This window comes from Hemiscyllium ocellatum, chromosome 43 (assembly GCF_020745735.1).
Source record: "Hemiscyllium ocellatum isolate sHemOce1 chromosome 43, sHemOce1.pat.X.cur, whole genome shotgun sequence".
Taxonomy (NCBI): Eukaryota; Metazoa; Chordata; class Chondrichthyes; order Orectolobiformes; family Hemiscylliidae; genus Hemiscyllium; species Hemiscyllium ocellatum.
This window is the reverse complement of record NC_083443.1, coordinates 11,983,170-12,001,733: the sequence shown is the minus strand read 5'-3', so window position 1 is coordinate 12,001,733 and position 18,564 is coordinate 11,983,170. Positions and strand designations below refer to the sequence as shown.

At 44.0% G+C, this 18,564-nt stretch overlaps 1 protein-coding gene across 1 annotated transcript; it reads right to left on the bottom strand.

The window, feature by feature from the left end:
- Nucleotides 1-986: 986 nt before the first annotated feature.
- sncga (synuclein, gamma a) lies at nt 987-14,066 on the bottom strand. The gene is made up of 5 exons (XM_060854245.1): nt 13,744-14,066; nt 9,480-9,521; nt 9,254-9,381; nt 4,003-4,098; nt 987-1,421 (listed from the first exon to the last, which is right to left on the bottom strand). The coding sequence occupies exons 1-5, from the start codon at nt 13,862-13,864 to the stop codon at nt 1,410-1,412; spliced, it is 399 nt and encodes a 132-aa protein (XP_060710228.1). The 5' UTR covers nt 13,865-14,066; the 3' UTR covers nt 987-1,409.
- Nucleotides 14,067-18,564: the final 4,498 nt, after the last annotated feature.

Below are 18,564 nucleotides of genomic sequence, written 5' to 3'. Positions count from 1 at the left end.
GTTTAACATCGTCCTTTCTAGTCAGAAGGCATTAAGAGCAGAAAGCTTTGGTGGTCAGTATCAGAAATCAAATCCCAAGGACCTGGGCACTGTGTGCCTGGCTGTAGAATGGCCTCTCATTAATGGTCAAGATCACTGAGTGGGTCTTTAGATGTTATATCTCACCAACTGCAAACTGAGTGAATGTTTTGTCAAAGCCAAGTGTAACTATTCCAGGTGGGGAGCCCTGACATAAAGACATTGAGAAACAAATCTTGATAGTTCTACTAGGCAACTCCCTTGACCTCTCTGGTTGTTAGGTACTCACTGGTGGATCCAAAGACTTGTCATTGGGAAGGGACAGGCTGATCTTTGGGAATGAGTGCATGGAGGGGGAAACACCTTGTCCCTGCTGTCGACCACCATTTCTCCCTTCTCCTGCGATAACCATCTTTCAAACCTCACCTCCATGCCCCCCCAGCTCTGCTCTCACTCACCTTAGCCCAGGCCCCTTGTTGATCCTTGGTCTTGAGTGAGTGTATTACTGGTTGCCACTGCTCTGATTAGCATGTAAAATGGAAAAAGTTCCATTTTATTGGTGGCTTTCAAGGACCCTCACCTTAACCATCCTGGGGATCCCTGAATCCCAGATCTTTCCCACAAAAGGTAACATTTTGAGATTTCTGCAGCCGAGCTGGGGGTAGTGAAGGAGGGAAAATGAGACCACCCTTTGTCTTTCCCTCCTGTTCCTGCCCTGAGAGTGCTGCCTGGAGATGTGTTTCTATCCTATACTTGACCAGGCTGCCCAGACAGGAGGGGGACAACCAAAGGATTCATCACAAGTGAACTGAAGAGTTCAAACATTGACAAATTAAAATCAACTTTAGCAAACTTGAGTGATCCATAAATTGTCAGCCTCAAATCTACATTATTTGAAGAAATTATACAGATCAATAACTATCAAGAGATGATGCAGTATCTCCATTAAAGTTTTATTTTAATTCTCATATTTGTTATAAAATCTGCATGTGTTAAATGCCAACACATAAAGCTATTCAGGCAGCATGCACTGCTCTACCACGAGTTGCAACCATCCATATAATTAGGTGACCAAAAGCAGACAATGGAGACACAGAGTGCTGTTACAAAGGTGAATGGTGACTGACTACAGGGTGAATATGGCAAAATGAATAGCAGCTCAAAGTTGGTTATTTAAGGGACCCTTGTTAAATTGGCGACCACGGTAGGACACACAGAATGAGAGTTAGGAGGTGACAGGAAACAAATAGGCTTTGGACAGTTCCCCTTCTTTACAGTTAGCTATTAGGGGCTGGACACCTGTGATCCTCGAGTCTTTACAGCAACACTGGTGTGAAGGTTTAGGGGAGAGGGGAAGTGCACCCAGAATCTTCTGAGAAACTGATGACTCTTCATTTTCCAGTCTGTAGGAAGGGGGAGAAAACAACATATTAGAATTGACCAGCTTGTGGATAGACCCCTAAACTCTGTGAGATATTCCGGTGCACAATCGCAGAAACACTTATAACTCTGTTGGTGATTTTTCAAAGACCTTCAATTCTCGGCAGCTCAGTGCATAGAATTAATAGTTTTGCTGAGTGAGTTTGTCCTTCACATCAGTCCATGATATCGAGGCTTTGTGTCAACAACTGCTGGTGAGGTTTAAAACTTTCCTCAGTGTTTAGCCATAAGTTCAGCACTATCCACAACAGCAAAGAATCAAGGATACCCTTTATCTACACCACCACTAACAGTGGGATGCCACAAGCAATTCATGTGGTCATGCACTCTCATTTATAATCCAGCAGGCACCATGGCAGAACAGAAGTGTCAACTTAGTGCCAGAACTCCGCTGTGATGTTGAATCCATTAGGCACAGGTATAAAAACTGAAAGAGAAATGCACAAAGGCGGAGGAACCTTGAAAGAAAAGGGATAGTTAGATTTGAGGTAAACAATGGAAAGGTAATCCCACGGCAATGAGATTTTCAACTAACTCATGAAAGAGTTCAGGAGAAGTTCAAGGATAAAATTAACAGATGGTGGAACATAAAGAGATTCTCCATGAAAAGACAGAACAATAAAATTAAATATATCGGATTAAAAAGCTGAAGGATAAAACGATTTTCCAGAGATGCAGTTGAATATTGGTCCATGTTCATATCAGGATGAAGAGTGCCTGAAAGGTCACAATCAGAAACTAAAGCTCACACATTCTATTTGCTATTCTTTATCTCATTCTATCTTAGTTTTATTTCATCTCGAATACCATCCTGGTTCTCCCTTGATTCAGATAGAAAGCGAATTTGATCCAAGAGATAAACAAAACTAATTGATGCTCAACTCAGAATGGTACAGCACAGAAATGGTCCTTCAGCCTCTCTGTACCAATCTATCCACACTAATCTCACTTACCAGAGCTTTATCTGTTCTTCCTTCCGAAGTTCACAACTTCCACCTTATCTACTAACTTTTGCCTACTCACTTGTCCCATCTATAACCATTCACAGACTCTGAGTATCTTCCTCATCTTGGTTTCTGTTCTATCCTTATATTATCAGCAAATTTAGCGAATGACACATTTGGTCTATTCATCCAAGTCATTAATAACAATGGTAAATAGTTGTGTATCGAACACTGGTGCCTGTGGTGCTTGTACAGTTTGTCAACCCAAAATGACTCATTCACTTGACACTACTTCCTGTTAGTTTGCCAAAGCTCTATCCAGACCTGTGAGCTCTTAGCTTGTACAGTAATTTTATTGTGTGACCCCTAACTGAATTCCTTTTGGAAACCTAACAACGTGACACATACTATTCCCCCTTTATCCACCCGGCTTGTTGCATCGTCAAAAACATCCAACAGATTTGTCAAAAACAATTTCCCTTTTGCAAAACTAGATCAACTCTACCTGATTAATATTTGATTTCTAAATATTCATAACAAATAGGAGCAGGAGTAGGCCATCATGGCTGATCCAATATTCCTCACATTCACCTTCTTGCCCTTTCACCCTAATCCTCCATTCCCTGATCAAGAATCTAGCTCAATAGTAAATATACACAAGACATCTACTCTCTGTGGCAAGAAGGATTTGCTAGCACAGCCTAAATAATGGATTCTAGCAATTTCTTAAGAGAGATATTAGAATAACTAGCCTAGAGATTCCTCCTTTCGCTCTCCATCCTTAATTGAACAATGGTATTACACTTGCATTTGTCCGATCCAGTGGTACTTTTCCAGAATCTAGGGAGTTCTGGAAGATCATAACCAATACATCTGGTATCTCTGCAACTACTTCCTATGAGACTCTAGGATACAGGCTGTCAGATCTTCAGTTCCATTAGCTTTTCTTGTGCTTTTCCTCTAATAATTGTGACTGTTTTAAGTTCCTCATTCCTTTTTGCTCCCTGCTTTCCTTTTACCAGAGAATGCTTTTTCTGGCTATGACTGCGAAGACTGATCAAAATACTTCTCAAAATGTGTTCCTTTTCCTTGTTTCCCATTATTACTCCCTAAAGGAGCAATGTTCAAATTAGTTACTCCTATTCCTTAGATGCTGCTATTAATCTTCACAATATTGCACATCTTTTTCTTAAACTTGATAACATCCTTAATAGTGCGCAAATATTGCAGTCTTCTCAGAGAGGTTGGTGGAATCTAATGGCTTTTTGGGGTTGACGATGTTGAGTAATTTCCGGTCTTATTTCGTGGAATATTCTATTGTCAAAAGCTTCTGTTACGTATCACCCTTGTAACTCCCTCTCCAGTCTGGACACCCCGTCATGCAATATTTACCATTTTTACCTGGAGTTGCACCATACTGTGCAAATCTATTTTTGAACTAAGAAAGGGGAGAGTTCACAAGTCAGTACATAAGGGTTAGGCTGCATGGAGTAAAGAGTTAGTCCGTGGAAGCACTGAAAGGAAAATGGAATGTTTAGGGTCTGTAGGAAGAACGGGAAGGAAAGGGCGATTCAAAGTCTTCCTGGAGATCTCACTCTACCTCTTCAGTGGCCTCTGTAGCTTCCACCAGTTGCTCCTCTAAGGTCTGTTCTCCCTCAGCCACCGGTTGAGCAGGAATTTCCTGACCAAATTCATCCTGGCAAGACAGAACCGTACAAATTAACGTCAGCCTCTTATTGCAAAGAAAGAAAGTAGCTTTGCATATACCCACCCCACAATCGCCTTAAAGCCAAGATCTTATCTTGTGACAAAAACATGAGAAACATCAAGACTTTTACTGTCATGATGATATCTGTAGGTGGGACACACGAGTTGCCTTAAACCAGACCATTCGAGGTGCCACAGTGGCTCAGTGATTAGCACTGCTGCCTCATAGCACAAGGGATGTGGGATCAATTCTACTCTGTGCAGAGTTTGCACATTCTCTCTACGTCTGTGTGGGTTTCCTCCCGCGCTTTCTTGTGGACGGCACGGTGGCACGTGGTTAGCACTGCTGCCTCACGGCACCAGAGACCCGGGTTCAATTCCCACCTCAGGCAATAGTCTGTGTGCAGTTTGCACATTTTCCCTGTGTCTGCGTGGGTTTCCTCCGGGTGCTCTGGTTTCCTCCCATTGCTATAGGGGCTAAATTGCTCCTATTGTTAGGTGAAGGGGTAAATGTAGGGGAATGGGTCTGGGTGGGTTGCTCTTCGGAGGGTCAGTGTGGACTTGTTGGGCTGAGGGGCCTGTTTCCATGCTGTAAGTAATCTAATCTAGTCCAAAAATATGCAGATTAGGTGGATTGGCTGTGCTAAATTGCCCCGTAGTGTCCAATAATGTGTGGGATAGGTGGTTTAGCCATGGGATAATGCAGGGTTATAGGGTTTGGTTTGGGTGGGATGTACTCCAAAGGATTGGTGTGGAGTCAGTGGGCTGAATGGAATGCTTCCACACTGTAGGGATCCTATTAAATTTACAATAGGGAAAGACTCATGTGAATGGGATGATTCCATATCAGTGCACTTCTGGAGACGAAATGTGAGGAACAGAGGATTTGCTCATTGTTGTTACACCCAACAATGAGTTTGAATCGGTTTCAAAGCAAGTTCTTTCTCCTGGTATCCTATTAACATTCTTCCAGAATTAAATTAACTTGTCATCTGCTCTATTTGAAATGTGGCTGCCACATTTGCTGCAAGCAATGACAAATGAATTTTGAAATAATGAATTTTTGCATCTCTCTGAAATGATGTACATAAATGCAAGTTCTCAATTCTTCCTGCACAAAGAAATTAGTTTGTGCATTCTTAACCCATTTTGGGCACTGAGCCACAATTAACAATCTTGCTGATAGGGACCAGAGAGAACTTTGACACAATGAGGACATGCTTTCCCTGACTGGGGCTACCCAGTGTTGTTAACACATAAGTGAAGGAGCTCTGCGCTATGACTGAACCATGCCGATTTGGGATGCTGGTTTGAGTTGCCTAACCTCTGCATTGTCTCTGTGTCAAATCAAACACATAAAACAGTTTCAACATTCACTGAAGCCCCAGCCATCCCACAGGTCTGGCTCTGCTGTCATCACCTCACACTTGCAGCCATTTTCAAGGTAAAACTGATTGGAGCTGAACGTTAACAGAAGCAAGAGGGTGTGTACCTGGAAGTTCTGGGCCAAGTTGCAAAATGAAGAGAAAATCAACTCCAACATGAAACACAAAGGAGGTTTTCCATAGAGCTGTTTGGTGATTTTGCAGGTGGTATCTAAATGCACGTTGTTGTTATGGTTAATGTAGCATCCCATTGCTCTGTTTCCACTCCCACTGATTGGATACTGGAACCAACTAAATCTTAGACCCTGTTGCAGGTAGAGAATCTCACACTCCGAAGTTCAAAAAGAAGAAAGACATTTATATAGCACCTGTCATGTCCCCCAAAATATCCCACAGTGTCTTACAGTTAAAGAACTGCTTTTGAAGGATGAGAGGTGACTTGATAGAGGTGTATAGGATGAGGAGAGACATAGTTAGAATGGATAGCCAGAGACATTTTTCCAGGGCAGAAATAGCTATCATGATGATGCATAATTTTGAGCTGATTGGCGGAAGTTTTAGGGACGATGTCAGAGGAAGGTTCTTTATACAGAGTGTGGTGGGTACATGGAATGTACTGCCAGCAGTGGTAGTAGTCAGATACATTAGGGACATTTAAGCAACTTTTCAATAGGCACAGGGATGATAGTAAAATGTAGCGTTATGTAGGTTAGTTTGTTCTCAGAGTAGGATAAAAGGTCAGCACAACATCGAGGGCTGAAGGGTCTGTACTGTGTTCTATACTGTTCTATGTAAAGTCCAACAATCAGAAAATCTCTATCAGTTAAACAATGAATGGTGCTGAGAACAGAGATGAAATCTCTTATTCTTCAAACAGTGCACTTTTAGTGTCTCACTTTCAAAGTGTCACTTCTCTTGCAGGATGTGAGAGACATTCGACCTGAATTCTGTGCTGAAGTCACTGAAGTGGGGACTTCAATTCACAAGCTTCTGAATCCAAAAGTCAGGGTGCGAGCTGAATGGTACACCCCAAAATCTAATACCTGAGGATATGGCGAGTTAACTGAGCTCGCCCGGCCCCTAATCCTCATAACTGCCAATAGCATTTTACTACGACAGCGCAGAGCTCGGTTTGATTGTAGGACTGGATGTGACATTTTAGGAATGAGGGCCTCCCGAACTTTCAGGACCAAACCCAGAGCAGCTACTCAGAGCTCTGCAGCTCAGCCTCATGTGACCAAGTTGGATGTGGGCTATTTTAAGAACTGTGTGCGTCAGTAATTCCTGTGCTTGGATTAACGCGATCAAGACTGCAGACATCAAAAGCAGCACATTTCACTCGCCAGCCGTCCTTTACCGTGATTTCAGGCAGGCTCGCAGGAGGATATGCAGGGAGGGGAAAGCAGACCGATGCACCCCTCCCACATGACTTCCGCATCTGCATTGCAGTAAACTTCTGGGAAAGTGTCACACCCGCAGAGTGGGAGCGTGTTGAATAATGCAGAGCCTTGTCAAGGACAGTTCGAGGAGACAACAGCAGCAGCCCTGGATGAGGCCCTGAAAGTAGGAAGACTGACCCTCAACCGAATGACATCCGTTGGTTAAATTAAACACCGCACCAGCACCTCCATCTCTCTGCCCCCAACTACTATACCACACACAAAGCAGAATAAACAGAAACGGAAATTGCTGGAAAAGCTCGGCAGGTCTGGCAACTTCTGAGGAGATAAATTAGAGTTAACTTTTTGGGATTCAGTGACCCTTCCTCAGAACAGCAGGATTAAGTCAGTTTGAGATTAGATTCCCTACAGTGTGGAAACAGGACCTTCAGCACAACTGGTCCACACCGACCCTCTGAACAGTAACCCACCCAGGCCCATTTCCCTCTGACTAATCCATCTAGCACTATAGGCAATTTAGCATGGTCAATTCACCTGACTTGCACATCTTTGGACTGTGGGGGGAAACTGGAGTACCCAGAGAGAGCCCACACAGACACTGGGAGAATGTGCAAACTCCACACAGGCAGATGCTCAAGACTGGAATTGAACCTGGGACCCTGGTGCTATGAGGTAGCAGTGCTAGCCACCGTGCCACGTGGTATCTTACAGATGTCTTACTTTGACATCTTCGAAACGATAAAGCGGAGGTGTCAGTGTTGGACTGGGGTGGACAAGGTCAAAAATCACACGACACTGAGTTATAGTCCAACAGGTTTATCTGAAACCACAAACTTTCAGACCCCCCTGCCCCAAAGCCTGCCGTTTCAAATAAACATGTTGGACTATAACCCAGTGTCGTGTGATTTTCAACTATAAAGTAACATTTGTCATTTTGCCAGTAATCTTCTGCACGCAGTGATAAACACCATCAACATAATGGGACTTGGACTCAGAATGGAGTCAAGTTGGCTCAGGATGATGGGAAATCACAACCTTCTTGGCCAGTGTTTCTTTCTCAGTGTTGGCGCATTGTCCAGTTGTTCACGTGTGTGTGTCTGACCAAAGAGAGCCACTGTCCTAGATTAAGCAGCCACCTTACAGACTGGCCTTGAGCATAGCTGCCTCCACCAGTGTTTCATACAGCACCCACTACATGATCTGCTGCCAATCGAACACCATCCAACACAAGCTCGTAGGCAGCCAGGAAAAAAGGCCAATTCATTTTCTTCTGTAAACTGGCACTTTCCAATTCCTCCTCTGGACCTTTACAGTGACAATTAGAAATTGGTTCTTATATTTAGTTACAGTGAGAGAAGGTGATACATTCCTCCAATCCAAAACCAACTCTGTCCTGGCCTGATTCAGAGCCTGACTGAGGGGCCTAACATTGGGAATGAGATACTCCGCTCCCCTTGCCTCTCCTTTCCCGTCTTTCACTATCCTGTCATTCCCATGTCTGTATCCCTCCTCAGCCCAGGCTTCGGGTGTAGTACCAGGCACAGCCAGAGGTGGTGCTGAGTGTAGACTAGCTGCTGGCCTCTCACTGGCCAATGGTTGTTGGTGAGTAGGGGTACCAACCTCAGGGTCCTGAGTCACAGCAGAGGGCACACTGTTGATCTTTTCAGTGCCCGATAGCCCTGTAACACTTGTGCCATTCTACAAAGAGGCAATGTAGCGTGTCATCAGTTAGCTAGCCATTCCCCTTTCAATCTCTACAGGATTCTAGCTCTGCAATTTATATCGTTGTTTAAATTTAATCTAGCCACAATAATTGGTACTGTACCTGTACAACTTAATCAGGAAAGACGTAGAAGAAAATTGGCCCTTATATTTAATATCAAAAATATTTTGATGTCTGGCTTTTCACTCCTTCAGTAGACTGCAGTGATATTTGATTGCTTGAGTGGTTACTTTCACAAAAGTGATTTTGTGAATTCATTGATAGTAATTACTTGGAAAATCAGTGTTCCCATTATATCTATCCCCGAGCCACAATCACTTGGATAGTCATCTCACCAGGACTGAGGTAAAATTTGTGGATTTATTGAATCTATGGAAAGATTAGCCAAAGGTATCAGACAGCATCAACAAAGGAACTGTTCACTGGTTTGCAGCTCTCTTAAATGGGTACCCACATTGTCCTGGTTTCATGTCATTTCTCTGTATGTTCTCTTGCTACAGTCTCACGGACTTCTTTAGGGAAAGACAGTGGCATGGTACTAATGTCACTGAACCTGTAATCCAGAAGATCAGGCTACACAGAACACAACCAAGTGGTCAGGTTTTTATACTCTGTATGAACAATGCTTATTCTCACCAACTGAACAACCCCACTGGCTGCTGCCACATTCTCCACTCCTTCCACCGTTTTATTCGCTACTGTGTTGACTCCGGCCACCACTGCCCCTCCAACCACATTCGCCTGCTCCTTGGTTTTCTCAGCCACTGCCAATGAAATGAGAGAGAATTCTTAACAACACAGCCTGAGGGTTAAGGATGGGGGAAATGACTGTTCCAGTGACCCCCCACTCGCTATCTGTTACCTGTGTTCACGCTTTGTACAACTCCTTCCTTCGTTTTGGTGCCTGTTTGGGAAGACAAAAAGGAAAGTTATAATGTTGCAGCTGAAGAAAATGTTGGGGCTGTACACCACCTCCCGTGCCCCATGGAGCTACCACATGTTTTGAAATGGTCCTATATTATTCTGATTTGTTTCCCATGGTCTGGTTAAGGTATTCCCTTCTCACAGGGCAGTAATTATCTAGTGATTCTGCGATTATACAAACAAAGGTAGCCACTCCACTCCAATTATATTCCACCTCCAAGGGATGCTGCCTGAGCAGCAAGCCATTTGATTTTCTGTCTGAGCAGCGCCACCAGGAGTGCTGGCCACTGCTGGTACTGCAGCCAAACTGGAATTGGTGATGAGAACTTAGATAGAGTTGGGGGTTTGTCAGAGCAGGCCAGGCATCCTGGGAAGCATGATCGTGATGCAGTGCTTGGGGTGACATTTGTGAAGGAGGGTGTTATCATACAGCACAAGATGCTTGAATAGAGAGGACCTCACCACTCCCCGTTTGTATTCAAACTACCAGGTGGAAATTACCAGAGGTGGAAAAGAGAAAAAACTTTATGTGATTATTAATTATCCACTTGAAAGCATCAATATTGATCTGAATGTGGACAGGTCACTTAACACCGACTCTACTAATACCCTAGTGGAGGGGAACAAGCAGCAGATACAGTGACCCCACCTACGTTTTTCTGCCCTTTCTTGCCAACCTGCTCCCAGGGGCCAGCGTAACATTCTGGATAAAGAGTAGCCCCTTGAATGATACAGGAAAAGATTAAAAATCACACAACACCAGGTTATAGTCCAACAGGTTTAATTGGAAGCACTAGCTTTCGGAGCGCTGCTTCTTCATATGCACATAAACCTGTTGGACTATAACCTGATTTTGTGTGATTTTTAACTTTGTACACCCCAGTCCAACACCTGCATCTCCAAATCAGGAAAAGATTAGCTACTGTTTAACTGTGAAGCGCTTCCAAGACAAACTCAATTCTGCATTGACTTGATATCAAAGCATGTACGTTCAAACGGGCCTGCATCTCTTGAACAACAACGAGGGGCAACAGGTCTGTAACTCAGGTCCCAAACTGGTCCTCTGGCTGACAGTACACGTCCAGAATCAAAGTCAAATATTCCATCGGTTTGTATCTTCTGATGCTTTTATTCTGAAGCGCTGTCATGACATTACTCCACCACTAGATGGGGAGTTAGTTGAAGTCATATCACACAGTGGATGGCTGCATTGACACTGGGTGTGTTCAATGCGAACTCACCTTCGTTGCTACGAACTGGATAACCCTTTCCAAATGAGATGGACTTTCGTTTTCTTGTGATGATGCTATTTCTGCTACACAGATCTCTTTGAGTGCCGAAGCACGGAATAGCTTTGAAATACTGATGGACCATTCCTTCTATGAATTGTGTCCAAGAGCTTGGCTGGCACGTGGAGATACCCAGCCTCGATGGGAGCACACCTCAGCTCCTCTGAGGGGCTACCAAAGTCACCATCCTATTCCTGCTTCAGGGCAAACACACTATGCACTCATTAACCTGAAATGTAACATAATTTTTCTCTCTACAAATACGCTATGATTTCTGGTATTCTTTATTTGTTCTTATTCCAGCATCCACAGCATTTTGCTTTTGCATCATGCCCTTTATATGGACACTCCCCTTTCCTCGGTGTTTGTTATAAGCTAGTAGGACAGAAAGAAGACTAATAAACAGGCCTTAAGATTGTAATAGAATAGATACAAGAGATGAGATTACATTAACTGGGGAGGGCGAGGGATAATGTAAAATCAAAGACTGGGACCTAGGCCTGAATGAAAAAAAAATCATTTAGTTTCTAAAAAGCATTTTAAAAAGTTGAATATTAAAACTGCATTGATATTTCAGTAGTTTCGTTAATATTGGGCAGAGCACACTGGGTGAGATGTAAATTCGCGGAACGAGGAGCTTCTCTGGAGCTGTCAGGAGGCTAAGGGTTAAAACATGGGACTTAAAGCTCAGTTTGGTCATGTGAGAGAAGATATGATTATGCAGTAATCACTCCCATCAGTGCTGCTTGGGGACATTATAGCATAGACCATGAATAGGATATGAGAGCTTCAAAACCACATCGAGATGTGAATTAACTTCTTATTAGCCTGATCTCTATTAATCTACAGGCTGAATTAGGAGTGTCTCAGTCTCTCACTCAAGACCATGGTGCATTTAATTCTAGCCATCTTGTGCTTGCTGGCTTTCTGCACTCTGTCATTGACTCTCTGTCCCACATCACCTTATTCTAAAGCTGCAATCCTTATGTTCAAATCGTCTTTGTTGTCCCACCCTTTGGTCTCTCTTTGTACACTCTAGGGAAAAGAAAACTCAAAAAGAATTCTCTTCTGCACTACTTCTGGCCTCTGGGGAATCTGATGTCCTATGTAACGAGTAAAAAATGAGGTCTGCAGATGCTGGAGATCACAGCTGCAAATGTGTTGCTGGTCAAAGCACAGCAGGTATCTTAGCCTGCTTGGCTCTCTCTCTCCTATTCCTGATGAAGGGCTTATGCTCGAAACGTCGAATTCTCTATTCCTATGTAACGAAGCAATTTTTATTCTTTCGTCTGTATAAAGTCACTGATGTTTTACCACTTTAGTCTTGATGCTGGTTTCTTCCTAGGGTTTAATGACGATTGCCAGTCGATGGAAACTCTCCTTGTTACAGAGTTTTTGAATGGAAATAGCACACGGCAGTATCAGTATGATATAGCCAGGTCTGAGCACCTCCCAGCTCCATAACTAGCTGGTTCCAACATCCCACCAAAAATCATTCCCTCCACCGTGCACAGGGTGTTCACAGGCTCCTTCCCTTCAATCTCTTTCCTGCTATTCCGAAGAATCACTTTAAACACAATTAGCATTGGTAGCACCCACTGTAATAAAAATCTAATGTTCAAGGCAAACGTGACAAAGTTACAATATTGTGCACGTTATTCCCCTCTAGGAGAGAGTGTGTCTACCTCCTGAACGGGCTGCTTCTGAGGGAATAAACCCTAGGCTGGAGGCATCTCTCTCCCCGGGGGGTAGGGACCTGTCCTTGCCCCTCCCGCATGGTGTGGTCCAACACTGCAGAGTGGACATAGGGTGCAACATTGCAATGAAGGGTCATCAAACACCTCTCAAAACAAAAAGTCTCCCGCCTGAATTCAGTCATTCTCAGAATGCTTCTGGGGTCTCAGTTTAAAATCACTAGAATACAGCAGGGCTTATGAAAATGAAGATTTTCTGCATTTTTACAAAGGTAAGGCAGGGATCTGTGTTAGATGTAAGGCTGCTCAATTTTGTAGAGCAGAGGTCCCATTCTCTCTTATAAGTCCCATCCTCCCTCTAACTCCTACCTTTCCGCAACATCCCTGCCTGGGACAAAGCCTACAGAGAATTCCGGCGTCTTCCTGACTCAATCCGGAGCATTTTAAAATGGGAGAAACTTGAATGGTTTCAACGACCGTGTTTGCGCCCTTGGGGCCGAAGGCAATTGATTAGGATGAGTTTGCTTTTCTCTGCTATCTTGATGGCCACAGCATTCACTGGTGCACCCCAACTCCTCCCATAATGAAGCTCAATTCAGCACAGGCACGGCATCATTCCAAACTACAGGACTTGAGCCATCTCGGAAAACACAACGGGAGATTCTGCCAAACGCATTGAAAGTGAGGGAAAAGCTCCCAAGGGCGGCTGGAGACAGCGTTCCCTCAGTGGGAAGATACAGCAGCCCCCCACTCCGCACTAAAACCTGACAGGAGGGAAAATGGGCAAAAGTGAGGGCTGCAGATGCTGGAAACCAGACTTTAGATCAGGGTGGTGGGGCAGGCAACATCCGAGGAGCAGGAAAATCGACATTTCGGGCAAAAGCCCTTCATTAGGAGGGAAAATGCATCATTCACACTCTGCAAAACCCGTTTTGGGGGTGGGGAATAGGGTGGGAAAGGGTGTTTGTCCTGTCTTGTTGAACATCACCTTTGGGAAATGTTGAAAAGCACTCAGTTCCAGTCTGACCATTCTTTTAATTAGCTGTTCCCCTGGTTCTTTTTAAACCCTACTTCACCGATTCAATTTGTTTTCCCCACAGAGCTGCAAAACAAAATCCCTTCCCCCCCCCCAAAAAAAAACAAAACCTCCCGCAGGAACAAGCGACAGCATCCCCGGGAGCAGGCTGCCTGGCTGCTGCAGCTCGGTGTGCCTTCTTACCCACATACATCACTCCTTCTTTCGTCCTCTCTGCAGCATCCTGAACGCCCTGCTTGGTTTTCTCTGCTGCCGCCACCATACCCTCCTTAGCAAACGAGAACCCTTTCTTCAGAACGTCCATGCTGGCTACAGTCAGCTGTTTGTTAGAAGGGCAAGAGCCGTTCCTGCTGAGAGTGCCCCTCAGTTCACACTACAGCTCCAGCAGCTCCTCAGCACCAACTCTAGTAGCTCGCTCTTACTGCAGTCCTCTCCCTTCGTTCTGTCTGTCTCTGACCAGATCTCTCTCTCTCTCTCTGTATCCCTGCACTGAATGATGAAGCTGTCAGCCTTTGCCAGCCCTATTTATGAGGTGCCTTGCCAATAGTGCACGCAGTGCCTATGAATATCCTTTGCTGCAATATTAATGACATTGATCCGGGAGGGGGAACCGATGGACTGGATGTCTTTCCTGTACAAGATCCAGGGAACCAAGAGCATTGGCTGCTGGAGCTCTGCAGCTTAAAGCTGCAAAGGCATAAAATACTGCCATCATTCTCCAGTACTGCAGAGTACCACTATCAGAGCGCCCAGTCAATTCACAAACAAGGACTGCAAGGGTTTCTTTTCAACAAAGTAAAATCTGCCTGTGTGTAATAAAACACTGAGTTGGAAGGTGTTATTCCCTGATGTTGTTCAATTGCTAGGATATAAACTTACAAGTTAACTGCAGCATAACCTGTGCTGAAACAAACATGGAGGCCATGACTCAGCTACAGGGATGGTTGGTCTTTGCCAGTACAACTAATAGTACAATGCTACAGCGGGCACATTCATTCAAGTTTATGGAGCAAGAGTGCTTTTAGATTCACCAGCTCAGTGGTGAGTGGCTGGGAGCTGATCTTACCTCTGCCTTATCCTCAGCAGCAGTGGCAGGGCTAGGCCTGTGTCTTAGCCAGTTTGCTCCGGATGAAGGGACTTAGAGTCAAAGAGACGTACAGCATGGAAACAGACACTTCAGTCAAACTCATCCATCTGACCAGACTAATCTTGTCCCATTTGCCAGCATTTGGCTCATATCCCTCTAAATCCTTCCAATTCACCTACCTATCCAGATGCTTTTTAAATGTTGTAATTATACCAATCTCCATCACCTCCTCTAGTAGCTTGTGAGGAGGCGTGTGGGGTAACACTGACCCTCCTGAACATCCCTGTAGCTTCCTTGTGGGGGTAGAAGGTAATCTTTAATACCCCTGCACCCACCACCAACAAATTTCAGGTACCTACCCCTGCACCCACCACCAACGAATTTCAGGTACCATTAACAACCATCTCCTGCACCAATCCCCTCCAAGACCTTGATCATTGTAACAGTGACTTCAGTTCTCCCTTCCATTTCCTCTCTGAGTTAATGTTGCTAATGGAAAAGCAAATTGAAAATTGGCCTTTTTTTCCTTGGGAGTTGGAGTTTAAAAAACTGGGAACTCTTGCTTGAGGCTGACAAATCAGCAGTGCTTGATTATATATAGCCCAGAGCTCTAAAGGAAGCAGCACTGTAAATATTGGATGCATGGGTGATCAACCTCCAAAATTCTATAGAGACTGGAGCAGCTCCTGCAGTTTGGAAGATGGCAAATGTAACTTCATTATGGAAAAAGAGAGGGAGAGAAAATAAAACAGAGAATAACAGACCAATTAGTGTAAATCAGTAGTGGGGAAAATATTCGAGTCATAGTTAGAATCTATGATTTTATGATAACAGGACTTTGGACAGCATTAATGGAATTGGACAAAGCCAATAAGAGTTTATGGAAGACACATATCTAATGGAGATCTTTGAGGATGTAATGAGTAGAATCAATAAAGGAGAGTTAGTGGATGTAGTGCATTTGGATTTTTGGAAGTTTTTGACACTGTCTGTCATAAGTGGTTAGTGGCAAAGTGGTTAGTGGGATTGCGGGTAAAACATTAGCATGGTCAAATGATGTTTGTCAGACAGGAAACAGGGAGTGGGAATATATGGATCTTATTCCAAGTGGCAAGCAGTGACCATTGGGGTACTACAAGGATTGGTGGCTGGGCCGCAGCTATTCATGATACAGATAAATTACCTGGAAAAGGGAACCAAATTCAACTTTCCAAGTTTGCTGATGACACAAAACTGGATGGGATTGCTGATTGTGAGGAGAATGCAAGGAGGCTTCAAGGAGATTTAGTTGGGGGACTTGGCAAACACATGGCAAATGCAGTACAATGTGGCTAAATGTGAAGTGATACACTTCCATACAATAAACAGAAAAGAAGAGGAATATTAAATTGTGATATATTGGGAATTGTGAAGTACAAAGGGTTTTGAGTGTTCCTGAAGCCCAGGCAGTGAAAGCAGGCAGGCCAGAGCAGCGCACAATTAGAAACCCATTTGGTGTATGGACTTCATTACAAAGATAAAACAAAGAATTGTAGGTGTCGAAGATCTAAGACAAAAACAGAGATTTTTGGAGAAACTCAGCAGGTCTGGCAGCACATGTGGGGAGAAAGCAAAGTTAAAGTTTCAAACCCAGTGACCCTGACTCAAAATATTAACTCTGCTCTCTCTCCACAAATGCCAGAACCTCCTAAGTTTGTCCAGCAATTTCTGTTTCTGTTTCAGAAGTAGCAATGTCTTAATGCAATTATACAGGATCTTGGTGAGGTCAACCTGGGATAGTGCATGCAATTTAGACTCCCTGCCTAAGAAAGGATATATTTGCCAGAGACAGAATGCAGTAGAGGTTCGTTAGACTGATTCCATGAGTGGCAGCACTGTTCCATGAGGAGAAATTGGTTTGACCTGTCTTCACTAGAGTTTAGAGAGGTGATCTGTTTGAAATGTATAAAACTCAAACATGTTTAGGCAGCTAGATGGTAATAGGATGTTTGCCCTGATTGTAGAATCTAGAATCAGGAAATATAGTCCCAGGATATGGGTAGGTTTGAGATTTAGGACTGAGATAAGGATAGATGTCTTCACTCTGAGGATAATGAACCTGGGAAATTCTCTGTCATAGAAAGCTGTGGAGGTCAAAACTCTGAATATATTCAAGCAAATTTAGATAAGATTTTAGATTTTAAAGGCATCACGGGGCATGAGGAGAAAGCAGGAAAATGGAATCGAGATAGTGTTTTGGCCATGGAGCTCAAAGAACTGAACGATCTATTCCTGCTCCAGGTTTCGATGTTTTTTTTACAATATGACACCTGAGGCCTCACCTGGAGTACTGTGTACATTTTTGGTCCCTGTATTTAGGAAAAGCTATAATGCAGTGGAGCAGTTAAATAGGCTGATTGCTATGATGAAGGGTCGACTTGTCAAGCATAAACAGGTTAAGCCTTTATTCATTAGAATTTAGAAGAATGAGGGGTGAGCTTATTGAAGCATGCAAGATGTTCCCATGAGCGGGGAGTTGGACTGGAGGACTGAGTTACAGAATGAGGGGCTTTGTGTCTCTCTGTGCAATGTCGCCTGTTCTTGTAGCCCATTATACATTAACGATCTGGATGAAGGAACTGCAGGCATAGTTGCTAAGTTTGCAAATGACACAAAGTTAGGTGGAGGGGCAGGTAATGTTGAGGAAGTGGAAAGGCTGCGGAAGGATTAGACAGACTAGGAGGGTGGGCAAAGAAATGGAAAACAGATTGGGGAAGTGTGATTGTATACACTTTGGTAGGAAGAACTAAGGCATAGTCTATTTTCTAAATGGGGAAAGGTTTCAGAAATCTGAAGCACAAAGGGACTTGTGAGTCCTAGTTCAGGATTATCTAAGGTTAATATTTAGGTTCAGTTGGTCACGAGGAAGGCAAATGCAGTGTTATCTTTCATGTCAAGAGGGCTCGAACATGAAAGCAGGGATGTACTGCTGAGGCTGTGTAAGGCTGTCATCAGGCTGCATCAGGAATATTGTGAGCTGTTTCGGGGTGTATATCTAAGGAAAGGTGTGCTGATGTAGGAAGGGGTCCAGAGGAAGTTTACAAAAAGGATCCTGGGACGACGGATTTGTCATATGAGTCGTGATTGATGACTCTGGGTCTGTGCTTGATGGGGTTTAGACGGATGGAGGGGGATCTGATTGAGAGGTCTGGATATAGCGGACGTGGGGAAGATGCTTCCACTGGTAGGAGAGACTAGCATTTGAAAGCACAGTCTTAGAGTAAAGGGATAACCCTTTAAAACTGAGAATAGGGAGGAATGTTTCAGCCAGAGGGCGGTGTATCTGTGGAACTCATTGCCACAGAAAGTTGTGGCAATTCATTGAGAGTATTTAAGACAGAGACAGGAAGTACTTGATTAGTAAGGGGATCAATGGTCATAGGGAGAAAAGGTGAATGGGATTGAGAAACATATCAGCCATGATCAGATGGTGAAGCAACACAATGGGCTGAATGGCCTAATTCTACTCCTATAGCTTATGGTCTTTGGCAGTATCACTGTGGGATTTGTGTCTCTGTGCAATGTCACCTGTTCTTGTAGCCACAATCTTTACATAGTTAGCTCAGTTCAGTTTCTGGTCAATTTTAAAGTCACAATGTTGATAGTTGGGGTGGGGATTCAGTAATGGCAATGCCATTGAAGGTCAAGGTGCAATGGTTATTTTCACGCTCGTTGGAGATGCCCATTGCCTGGCACATGTGTGACATGACTGTTAACTGGCGCTTGTCAGCCTAAGACTGGATAGCTAGCATTCAGCTCTTGTTGCATTTGAACTGCCTCAGTATCTAAGGAGTGACGAATGGGGCTGAACATTGAAATAACCCCACCGAGGCCAGCCCCTCATCATCAAGTCAGCCTTTATTTACATGTGGAGAGTC